General features: G+C 45.9%; 1 protein-coding gene across 1 annotated transcript in view; it reads left to right on the forward strand.

Moving 5' to 3' along the window:
- MOB3B (MOB kinase activator 3B) overlaps window positions 1-12,865 on the forward strand; it is a 205,964-nt gene that overhangs the window by 161,492 nt on the left and 31,607 nt on the right. Inside the window, exon 3 of the mRNA XM_065879307.1 lies at window positions 10,668-10,870. Within this exon, the coding sequence (XP_065735379.1) occupies window positions 10,668-10,870 (203 nt within the window). The remainder of the gene's footprint in view (window positions 1-10,667; window positions 10,871-12,865) is intronic.

The raw sequence follows: 12,865 nt of genomic DNA on the forward strand, positions 1-12,865 counted from the left end.
TGTGTGTGTCTGTATTTTTTGTGTGTATTTTTCTGTATTTAAAAAAAATTAACTATAGTTGATTTACAATATTGTGTTAGTTTCAGGTGTACAGCTTCAGATTCTTTTCCATTATAGGTTATTAGAAGATACTGGATATAGTTCCCTGTGCTATATTCAATATAAATAAATAAATCCTTGTTGTAAATCCTTGTTGTCTATTATACATATAGTGGTGTGTATCTGTTAATCCCATACTCCTAATTTATCCCTCCCCCGCTTTCCCCTTTAGTAACCATAAGTTTATTTCCTATGTCTGAGTCTATTTCTGTTTTGTAAGTAAGTTGGTTTGTATTATTTTTTAGATTCCACATATAAGTGATGTCATATGATATTTGTCTTTGTCTGACTTACTTAGGATGATAATCTCTAGGTCCATCCATGTTGCTGCAAATGGCATTATTTCATTCTTTTTTATGGCTGAGTAATATTCCATTGTGTATATGTATGTATATATACACATACATATACACATATACACCACATCTCAGACAAGACTGGGTTTTCATTGCCCTGCACATAATGGAAGAAAGATTCTGCTTGTGAATAAAGAAAAGTTTATTTGTGAAAATACTCACAACAGATCATCCACGACCAGGAGGCTGAGTCATTTGCAAGTTCTGACTGGGGCTCATGATCAAAGTGCTGGTGCTTCTGTCTGACTTTCTAGTTCTAATGTGGTTCATTAACACCATGTTCTCAGCTCACTCTATCTCATTTGGGCCATTTGATTTTCAGCAAACGCGGCAGGTCTGAACTAGCTAGAGTTCATCTTTAATGGCTTTTATTGCCAATCCATAGTGAATGAATGCCTTTCTCAGGTCTTCTTGGGTCTCTCTTGATGTACTTCCACCTCCACACCAGGACAGAGCGAGGGAAGGCAGCCAGCCAACCTGGAGATGGGGATGCGAATAAGAAGGAGCTTCCAGGGCTTCCCTGGTGGCGCAGTGGTTGAGAGTTCGCCTGCCAATGCAGGGGATGTGGGTTCGTGCCCCGGTCCGGGAGGATCCCACATGCCGCGGAGCGGCTGGGCCCGTGAGCCATGGCCGCTGAGCCTGCGCATCCGGAGCCTGTGCTCCACAACGGGAGAGGCCACAACAGTGAGAGGCCCACGTACCGCAAAAAAAAAAAAAAAAAAAAAAAATAGAAGGAGCTTCCAGCAGCAGAGAAGTGGCACTGGGGACAAGAAGGGGCAGGTGACAGGCAGGCTCCTTTGGCTGGCTGAAACAGCACTTCTTCCGCCTCGCAAATGGCACATCTGAGAGAATTAACAGTCTGTTTAGAACGTATCATCACTTGCTATTACGTTTTCCCTCCTTTTGGTCCAGCCAGTGTGATAATGGGTCCGAGGGTAACTCGGGGTTGGGGTGAGGGGCATCTGGGACTGGGCAGACGGAGCTGGGGAAGAGAGTAGTAGCCAGTTTATTTCTAACCATTTGCAGCTGTCAGCTTGTTTGGGGACTTTTTTTTTTTTTCAGGCAGAGGAACAAAGTCTTGCTACACAGGATTGTTTTCCTTGGCATGGTGTACAGACACTTTCTTGAGGAATGCACTGAGATAACACAAAACATCTGCTTAGAAGGATCGGTCCTCCAAAGCTGAATTTTCATCGGCAAGAGTATGAGGCTTCTTTAGATAAATATATATATATATATATATATATATATATATATATATATATATATATATATATATATATATATATATACACGTTTTGCAGGAGGCAGGAGCCTGTGGATGGAATGGTCAAGAGAATAAACTATTAGCAGAGGATTTTTAAGAAATAGGTCTATGTTGTTAAGGTTTCTTTTCTTTCTTTCTTTTTCTTTCTTCATTGTGATCCAACTGTGTTTTGTTTTGCAAGTATTTTGGAAATGGTATGTTCTCAGCCACGCTGCCGGAGGAGGCCTGTTTTCTTTTCCCACGTGTGTGGGATGTTGTTTTTATTCATGAGCTATTGAGAATGAGTGGTTTTTATGACTTGTAGAGGGATTTTCACATGTACACTCCTGGTACTGGCCTCCAAAGACCCAAAGGACAGCACACATGCTCTCAGACAGGAGTGACAGTGTGAAGGAGCTCAAGATAGGCATTTCTGGTTGTTGTTACTGACATGCCATTGGGGTCCCCAAGGGATTAGATTAGCCAAGGCATTAGGCTTCATCTCGTGTCACGTGGAAGCTCCTCGGACAGTTCACACGGTGTTTCCATATATCACCTTGGGTCCAGATCTGCTTTCCAGGAAGAGTTTGTCCTTTAGAGAAAAGGCAGCTCCATCTGTGCTGTTTCATTAGCCCTCCCCCACCCTGGACTCTAATGAGGAAGAGTCTCACCTTTTAAAGCAGTAATAACATCAGCGGCCTTTTGCCGAATGCCTCTGAAAGCCTGCTGGCCCTGGGCTCCGTGTTTAATCCTCCCAGTCTCACCAAATACCAGGTATAATTATCCTCATTCCTCAGATAAGGAAACCGAGCCTTTTAGAAGTCAGCAAACTCACTCCCGGGCAAGTATCAGGGGAGTTCCACAGCTGGAATCTGAAACCAGTGATTGACAGCAGAGCCAGACGCTTAACCAGTGTCCACGAATGACACATGCCTTTGGGGAAGTAAGAGCCAATATGCCCTTTTCCACCTTCTTCTTTTAACAGATTGGCTTCTCCAATTCTGCCGATTGGATTGGCAAGAGATGAAACGAGCCGTAAGAATCCCATCCAGTTTCCTGGCAGAGTGGAAAGAGCATAGGCTCTGGAATCAGACAGACTTGAATTCAGACCACTTTTCATCACAGACTAGCTCTAAACCCCGGGCCAGTCAGTCCCCGCACCTTTCTGAGCTTTGATTTTGGTGTACCTCCGCTCTGGGCACTAAGCCTCCTTCTGGGAGGAGCATGGATGCACTCCCTGCCCTCAGGGAGCATACAGTCTGGAGGGGGTGGCAGACCTGAGCCAGTACCCACACACATCAGTGTGCAGTTGCCGTCAGGAGAGTTACAGGAACAGATGGCACATGCCAGGCAACCTGAGTCTGGGAATGATGGGAGGCTTTCAGCCGAGCTCTACAGAAGGAAGAGGCATTAGCTAGGTGAATGACAGGCGGGAATGTCTGCCAGCTGCTTGTGGAACCTGGGATGTTCTGGGGCCAGTCCTCTGGTGTCCCTGTAGACAGGCTTTGAGGCCGTACTCTCCAGAGCTCCACAACCCAGGTTCAACCCAGTGCCGTCAGAGACCAGGTTCTCAGCCCTAAGCATCTGGCTTTCTCTCCAGAAGAAAACAGAGAAAAACCATGAAAAGAAGAATGGGCAGCAGCTAGCTTGGAAACTGCTGCCTGGGTCTTGTTTTACTTTGGGACCTCCATCTCCCAGCTGTGGCCCTGTCACAGCATCTCTGCATTCTCTGAGGGACTCTCTCCTTTTGCAGCTTCCATGACAGGATAAAAGAAAAAAACACAAGCCATTTAGACAACTTCTTGTTGTTTTTTTTTTTTTCCAGAGGTGCCTGAAAAGGAAGGATTGAATGGGGCATTTGGGGGCTAAGTGAAAGGGAGGGGAGGGGAGGGGATGAGGAAGAAAGAAAATGGATTGAAGCTCAGAAATTACTGGAATTTTTATTCAGTTCTGTTTGGGAGAAAGGATAGTTACTGAGTCAGAGATGAAAGTCAAATCCGCATGGGGCCCCAGAGAAATTATTATATTCCACGCTCAATTTAGCTCTCGCACTCAATGTGGCTTGGAGATGAGAAAGTTTGTGGTTAGACACATTCATAAACTCAGCAGGGCTCTGTCAGATGCTGGTTCCCGGCTGAGTACCAGGTCCTCCCCAGCAGCAGAAACAGAGCCGTGAAGCTACCTGGTCGGGCCTTCAAGAGGGGCTCCAAGCCCCACAGGCTCACTGCACCCTCCACCTTCACCCCAACTCTCTGGCTGGCCTCCTCCTTGGCCCGATAACTTAGCAAACTCTAGTCTTGCTTTGAGTCTAATTGTCGAGCAAATTCCTGCTGGAACATGTGAGTGATTGGTTTGGGATTCTGACCTCTGCCCAGGCATCTTGCCTGGGCTCATTCTGGAATCTGAGTTCAGCCTGGTCCCGTTTTAGGCTCACTGATCCCATTTGCAGAGACCAAGCCACACAGCCTGCCCCGAGCCATCCAGATCTATCCTTGAGCACCCAGATGTCTATCACCTCTTTGTGAAGCTCATCTGTACACGTCTTCTCATCTCGAGCCAGCTTCTTGGAGTCTGAAATTTCCCAGCTTGAATCTGAGAGTCAGGGGCTGTGGCTCAGGGTAGGGTAGAGGAAGGGGAGGCTCTGACATCAATCGTGCTTGCAAATCACGTAGAGACCTTCTGTTCAAAGGTTGTTTTCTATAGGGATTTCCCTGGCGGTCCAGTGGTTAAGACTCCACACTTCCATGGAGGGGGCACGGGTTCGATCCCTAGTCTGGCAAGTTCCACATGCTGCATGGCATGGCCAAAAAAAAAAAAGCCTCGCTAACCTATTCTAAAGGTTGTTTTCTATATGATCAATACATATCTGTCTGAGATTATTGTCGGAAGGTTTGTCTGGGTTATTATAAGACTAGTCAAAGTTTAACTCCAAATCCTTCAGATATGCAATCTATTTCAGTTATGACTGCTGGTTAATATTGTCTGGCATTAACTTTCTAATTGAGTAGAGTGACTGAAAATTAACTATCACCCCCCGGAAAACTATATTGAAAGGTAAAAAAAGGAGTTTCAGAGTCTTTCTTCCCACCCTCTAGGCTAGATGAAAATGTTCTTCATCTCAGAGCTCTCCTCCATAGAAGAGCATTGGGTAGCCTTGCATGCCAGGACCATATCAAGACCTTGGTAAAAGCTATCATTTCTGCTGTAGGCTTTTTTCCTTCCCCAAATAGGCGATGATGGATTCACATCTTGACTAAATAAGATCACTGCTCTCTTATGATTCAACTTTCAATGATGAGTGTTCCCTACCTAGCCCTGTGCCAGGTGCTTTTAAAGATAGAATCAAAGTATAAAACAGTCCCTTTGTTCAGGGAACTTACAGTAATACAAGACATAAATATGAGAAATTTGTAGAAAATAATGCAAAGCCAAATATCATCCAGGGCTTAATTGAGTACCTACCACTCTAAATTCTTTGCAAGTTCAGGACTGGTGGATTAATACCAAGACTGCCCTCCTGAAAATAAATATGCAGGAGGAATTTAATCCCAAAGTATGTTACAAAGAACATTTGGTCAATGAGATACTAAAACTAACAGTGCACCAGAGTGCTTCCTATCTGCAAAGTATTAGCAAAGCCTTTTACGTGTGTGTAGTTAATCCTCACAACAACCCCCTGAGCTACAGATAACAGAAACATCCCTGTTTCTTTCCAGTTGCGGAAACTGCAGCTTAGAGATACTAAGCCGTTTGCAAATGGTTACCTTGTTAATAGGTAGTAGAGCCAGAAATGAAACCTGGGAAGTCTGATTACAGACTCTTTTAAACCAATAGCTATTACAGGAAAAAGGAGGTTCCAGAGTTAAATAGGACTTTTGGCTACAGGAATTCTCAGATCCTTTACTATGCTTGGGTATATTGCAAACATTTATAAAAGCGGCATTTTGACAAGTATACCTGACCTCATGATCCTCTTTTTTTTTAGCTAAGGACCTCCCAGAATTAGTCACTTTTAACACAGACCTTGGGAAGTACAAAAGTGGAGGGTCCCCAGTGTCTTATGTATTCAAAGAAACAGAAGGGACAAAAGGACGGGGTTGGATACAGTCCTGAGCTGGGTCATTGGTGCCCCTTGGAACACATAGGCTGCCCTCTGCCCAGAGCCTTGCACGTTCTCCTCAGGTTCAGGCTGCCATGATAAGAAGTCCAGTGTCCATTTGAGATGGTTCATTAGCCTTTCGTTCTTCCTACTGTTAGCCTGGATTTATCGAAAACAAACAAACATTTTTTTGAGCTGCTTCTGCAAGCCAGGTACTGAGCTCAGTGGAGGTCAAAAAATGGGCATCTTAACAGTGAGGTTTGCTGTGCCATGGAGCTGTAACTGCAGGACGCCAAAGAAAGGGCCTGAGTTGTCGGAGCCAAACCTCTACTCTACATCCTTTTATCTGTGGGGACAGGCAAACACTTTGGCTGGACTAAGCCACAGTTACATTAAAAAATAAATAAATAAATAAATAAAATAATAATATCACTGCTCAGGATTTCACTGGGAATAAATGATATCACACATACACATATCTGGCCTCTCTCAGGGTTCATTTTTCTGTGGCTATTTAATGGAGATTAGATACTTCTTACCGGCACCATGAAGACAAGAAACCCTCAGATAAATTAATTTTCATGAACTGGTCCCCCTGGAGCCTGTCAGGGAAAGGAGTAGATCAGCACTGAGTCTTACCCTGTCTTGCTTCCGTGAGGCCAGTTACACAGGATGAGAGTTCCAGGGTCCACCAAAGTGGTGGACATCCAGAGGGGTGATCTCTTCCACTTCCCACCTTCTGACGGTTTATTTAAAGTTTTCACACACACGCACAAATCTGAACACTTGGAAGGCAGGAGAGAAAGGGAGAAAAGGGCTAAGATAGTATACAAACTGTAGAATTGGACCCTGAACCATCAATAATGTTGAATGAATTTCCCAAATGCCACATAGCTGTCTTATTCTTAACCCCACACTCTATGAGCTGCGATTTTATCTCTGGCTTAGCAGAGAACCCACCAGGGTTCTTAGGCTCCCTACGAATCCAGCCTAGGACTTCTCAGCTTCCCAAGTTGGCCTGGGGGTGACTATGGTGCATGCTGAGCATGTCCTTACTTGAACCATTTCCAATGTTCACTTTTTTTTTTTTTTTTTTTTGTGGTACGCGGACCTCTCACGGTTGTGGCCTCTCCCGTTGCGGAGCGCAGGCTCAGCAGCCATGGCTCACGGGCCCAGCCGCTCCGCGGCATGTGGGATCTTCCCGGACCGGGGCACGAATCCGTGTCCCGACTCAACCACTGCGCCACCAGGGAAGCCCTGCAATGTTCACTTTTGAAGAATGAATTACATGTAAGGAAGGGGATGGTGGAAGAGTCAGGGCCGACTTAGCAGCCAGAGACAAGAGATCTGAGGCTGGGGTCCTACCTACCCAAGGAGTTCAAGTGGGAAATAACAAAAGTAGGACTTCATCTCAAAGTTCCCACCACATGCCAGACACATTACAGATACTATTATAAGAACCCTAGAAAGTAAATGTTTTTCTCCATTTTGTAATGAAATAGAGTGATCAAGTCACTTGCCTACACAGCTAGTAAGTTACAGGGCTAGGATTTTAATCTAGGTCTTCCAGACTCTAAAACCAGCTCTTCTCTATACCATGAAGATCATTCCCAGCCATAGCCCAAATTCGAGGGGCAAGAGCAAACCAAGTTCAAGGTCAAAGACAAGGCCAGAGACCAGGTGTGGAATGGAGGGCAGAGCCAAGAGCTCAAAGCTGATCAGATGTAGGGACTTGAGGGGTGTGGGGGGATGCAGATTGGGGACACTCTAGAGGGACCCAACAAGTGCCATGAACATCCTCTTTGTGTCCAAGATCTTGCCTTACCTTCAGTCAGCGTGTGTGGGGTGTGGGCACTGGCTTTAAAGGTCAAGCAGACGAAATGGCACAGCTGAAACCCCCCACCCCTGTGTCCCCTAGCAGCTGGTGACATGAAAGGTGAATGCGCCTGGGGGGATTCAGGCCACCCAGGAAGGAAGGGCTTGGGAGCTGGAAGTGTGTGCAGAGTCCCAGAGCAACATCTCCAGATTTCAGAGTAGCCGGTACTCATGGGCTTTGGAGTTAGACAATCCTGGGTCCAAACCCCTCCACCATTTGCCAGCTGTGTGACCCGGGTAAGCTACTTAATTTTCTGAGTCTGTTTCCTCATTTATGAGATGGAAACAATAATAGTACCTAGACTTGTTACACTCTCAGTAAATGTTGGCTTTTACCCTTAGTCCCAGGTCCATGGTCTAAGGCACCAGCAGAGAAAACACATCTCTCCTTGGGGCCTCAGAGTATTAGCTGACCTCTTAGTACCTCGGATCTGTGGCTCCCAAGGGTTTGGACTTTTCTCGCCCTTCTGTCCTCACCCCTTTCCTTTTTTAAAATTATATTTCTGTGCCACCAAAGAGTAATCTTTAGATGCCTCGTTGCATTTAGCAATTAAGCTGTGCTTTTATCCTTGGCAGAGAGAGTCACACTCCAAACATAACCAGATCTGTTAGATTTTAGAATCAGGCTGACTTGGTCCAAATCCCAGCTCTGCCACTGTTTACCTAAGTGGCCTGGAGCAAGTTAATCTGTGCTTGGTGTTAATTCATCTGTGATACAGGACTAGTAAAACCTACATCACAGACAGGTTGCGAAAGTAACACACGTCAACCTCTGCTGTTGTGTCCGTGTGGTTCCGGGACTCCCCTTCTGATGGGAACATAATCAACACTTGAATATGGATAATGGGGGATTCAGTCACCTCTGGATCTCAGGCTTCTTTGAAGCCTCTAGACCTTCTCCCAGCCTGGCAGCAGTGGTTTTCACTGGCCCCTCCTTCAGCAGAGAAAACACCTAACCGCTCTGGGGGGGAGCTGCCCTCCACCTTTGGCCAGCTTTACATCACCCCACCCACAACCCTCAGCATCTGTTGCCCAGACAGTCAGCTGCCAAGCTGTGCCCAGGTCCCTCCCTGGGTTCATTTGATATGTTGCCACTTTGTTTTGGAAGAAAAGCCAATATCAGTGCCGGACCCTGGGGAGGCAGATTCTTGCCTCTGCCAGCTGCCAGCTGTGTTCCGTCGCTCATCCTGCCCTCGGTGTCCCAGGTGATCCCGTTACAGAGTGTCTCTCACCAGACAGCTGCCACTGGGACCCTGTGGAGGCACGGACAGCAAAACTCCAGGCTTGCTGGGGACCAGGGACGTGCCCTGAGCGCAGCTCTGCAATTCTGCCAAAAGGCTGGTGGTCATGTCTGCCTTTTCCTGATAAGGGTAATTACTTGCCTTATAACAACGGCTAGATATTCCAGATCTACAAAGCAGAGAGCAGGGCCGGGGAGGTGTCATTCCTTTTAGCAAGCGCTTACTCTGTCCTGGGCGCTGTAGGAGGGTTTTAGTCATGCTGACACTCCTGGGCATGCAAAAAAGGCCTTGTTTTGACTCCTCCTTAACTCACAAAAAAACAAAAGTCACAGGGGTGTCACTTCTAATCCTCAGGACAATTGGCAATTTTACCTGCATCCTACATATGGAGAAACTGAAGCTCAGAGAGGGTAAATAACTTGTCTGTGGTCCTACAGCTGGAAAAGGAGCGGAATAGGAATTCAAAGCCTATTTAACTTTGGAATCCATGACGTCACTACTTAAGAACAGTGTAAAGACCAAGAGTTTAAGCAGTGTCTGAGAGGCAGAAAGGAAGTGGGCTTGGGATTCTGCTATTTGTTGCTCTGATCAAGCTGGGAGTAGTGGTCATCAGACAGGAAATCTGGGTGATTCCTCTGCCCCCTCACCCAGTCTGTGTTATGAAAAACAACCCCCAACTCTTACCTTCCCTCAAGGAGATGAGGTGACAATAAGTATAATGCGAAGTTTCCATGAAGTTTTGTTGCATTTGCCCACCTCAGAAACAGTGTATCTCAGAAAAAGTTTGGATCCGAATTTGCAAACTGGTAGTCTGCAGGCCGAGTTATCCTAGGAAGATGTTTTGTTTTGACCTGCTGTATTTTTTTTTTTTTAATGTCAGGTTAATTGCTATCATTTTAAAAATAGAACTCCAGGACTTCCCTGGTGGCGCAGTGGGTTGAGAGTCCGCCTGCCGATGCAGGGGACACGGGTTCGTACCCCGGTCCGGGAAGATCCCACATGCCGCGGAGCGGCTGGGCCCGTGAGCCATGGCCGCTGAGCCTGCGTGTCCGGAGCCAGTGCTCCACAACGGGAGAGGCCACAACAGTGAGAGGCCCGCCTACCGCAAAAAAAAAAAAAAAAAAAAAGAAAAAAGAAACTCCAGCTAGTTCATATAGAACCCCAGATTTCTGAATCATCTTGCAAAACCAGATCTCGCAGCCCCGGACCTCTGTCGCCATCTGGCCACCACTGACTGAGTTGTGCAGTGGCTGCTTCCTTTGATGAGAAACGGCTTTCTAATTTGCTGCAGTCCTCACCGCTCCCTATTACTCTGTGTCAAGGAGTGCCAGTCTCCCTGGATCATCGCCCTCCTTCTACCAGTTTTCTTACATTACAGATAAGAGGAAAAGGAACTTCCTTGGGCTCTAAAAAGTGGGAAAAGTAAAAAAGCAAGAAGGGAGAGTGCCTGTTTCTATCTAAAAATAAATATTTCTCTGCGTTTATCTGCACCAAAAAAGATATAACCAAAGAAACAAACCTGGCCCTCTTTGTTCATTTTTTTGGTCTTTTCGTGGTTGTTGGTGTTTGAATTTAACACCATTTTAGCTACTTTTTCAGACAGTGTCCAATGCAGCTGCCCACACAGAGCCAGACATCTGCAGGCTGGCCCAGAAGCCCGGGTCCAGGACTCTTCTCCAGCCTCACACGTGTGCTCGGGGCCTGCCAGAGCTTCCCCATCATGGTTTTGTTCCCTTTTTCCCTTTCTCTAGGTGTTCCCTTCCCAAAGAACTTCCTGCAGATCTGCAAGAAGATCCTGTGTCGCCTCTTCCGGGTCTTCGTCCACGTCTACATCCACCACTTCGACCGGGTCATTGTGATGGGCGCGGAGGCCCACGTCAACACCTGCTACAAACACTTCTATTACTTCGTCACTGAGATGAACCTCATAGACCGCAAGGAGCTGGAGCCCTTGGTAAGTGTCACTGTGCAGTGGCGGCACCCAGGTCACCCCAGGAGCTCAGCCACTTGTCACAGAACACTGCCTCGCCTGTGCAAACTGATGGCCAGCTCCTAACCAGAGGAGTGCAGAATTGGACAGGAGTTAGAGGTCAGCTGAAGGGCAGGAGATGCCAAGATGTGTGCGGCCATCAAACAGAGGTCTTACATTTCTCCCTGGGATTGTCATGGTTTGGGCCAGAGGAAGTAGCTTTAATTCTCAGCTCCAAAACCAGTCACCTATTCACTTAACCCCTTAAATGGGCATCTTTGAGCTCTATGTCATCTCTTACACTGTTTTCCAAAGAAGGTAAGAAACGTTTCTTCAGTCAGTGAGTAAATATTCAGCACCTACTGGGAGGCACCTGCTAGATACACAAAGTCAAGTTAAAGTATTTTTGAGTAGTTTTTACTCCAGAGATATAGAAAGAGGTGAGCCCAAGATGAGAATACAGTATCATGGGGACTTTGCTTTTCATACTGAATCTCCTGCAATGCAGTTTTAATGGAATATATGAGAATCTAGAACACTTGGTTAAAAAAACTTTACTATTATTGTTTAAATGAGTGGGGAGTCCTTTCATTTTCTTTATAGACTATCTTTACAGTAGGACTCAAACTGTGCTTTGGAAGTCAAGGGGCCCTAAAAACCCTACATCATTTGTGACATATATCGTACTATGGTACCCTCATCACAGCTATCCCTAGCAACTCTATCTAGTACCGTCTTATCCAGTATAATCAGTGCTTTATCGTAAAATCATGCTTTTTTCCTGAAACAGTTAAAAGTGGCAGTTTTGCTAAATATAACTGACAGGGCAACTAAATTTCATCCAACTCCATTTGAACAATGGCCTGAGCACAGGGGCCAGACCGGGCTTTTGCTAGGCCCGGTTTTCTAAATTGTTTATGTATGGTGAGGCCAACAGATCAAGAGATGACTGCCAAAGCAGCTCTACTCAATAAAAACTAATTAAAAAAAAGAAAAAAAGACATGACTGCCATTGAAAAGATAGTTTGTTTTACTCACAGATCCCAAGAGAAGGGGGTATACCACGGTATGAGGACCACATGGGGAAGGACGCAGACTGGTCAGGGACAACACGGGCAGGAGCCTTTCTTGTGGTTTCCCTGGGAAGGAATGGGCGAGGCAGGGTAAGAAGGCTAAACATGGACTAGTTCGAGTAATTTCAGCAGGTTCTGGGGCAGGGGGGCTGCCCCTAGCTGTTCACCTGGTGCTGTGGTGGTCAGGCCAAAGGGATTTTAGCCCTAAGAGGCCATAGCGGAGGTGGTTGGGAAAGTGGGCTCTGGATTGGTTGGTTTGTGTTGATTGGTGAGTAAACAGCTCAAGGATGAGTTGTCTACTATCTCTAGAAATTGGTTAGCCCTGGAAGGGGCAATCCCTCCCTTTTCAGCAAGGCCCCAGATATTCAGGAATCAAAACGCAAAAACCAAAAGACATGTTTAATACAGTAGAATGCCTGTATCTGGAAAAGAAGATGTTGGGGAATTTTATATATCACCTTTAGAGTTTCTCAACTTGAAATCTATAATTACGCTTTGAGAATACACGGCAAAAAAAAAAAACATTTTTTCTGTGTGTCACTCAAGAGTTGTGGAACAAAGCAAGACTCGCTGGGTTCAAGTGAGATATATCATTGGCTAAAGCATTTATTTTCTTCATTTTCTTTCACAACCACTTTCTAGAAAGCTCTTGGCAAGAACTAAGTTGTCTCTGAATTCAGTTGGACGAGTAGTGTGGAAAGAAACTAGAACATAATCATGGTGACGTTTTGCTCATTTGTCTTGTATAAAGGCTGTTGTGGGCAAACAGAAAAGGTTGTGCCAACAGCAAAAGGGAGTTAAAGGCCTGAAAGGAGTTGATAAAGCTAATTTCAGAAAATGTTAAGGACAGAGTGGATAGGGGCAGGTGAATGAAGAGGGTGGAGCAAGCACTCTGATCTCCGGGAGA

This window comes from Phocoena phocoena, chromosome 6 (assembly GCF_963924675.1).
Source record: "Phocoena phocoena chromosome 6, mPhoPho1.1, whole genome shotgun sequence".
Classification (NCBI taxonomy): Eukaryota; Metazoa; Chordata; class Mammalia; order Artiodactyla; family Phocoenidae; genus Phocoena; species Phocoena phocoena.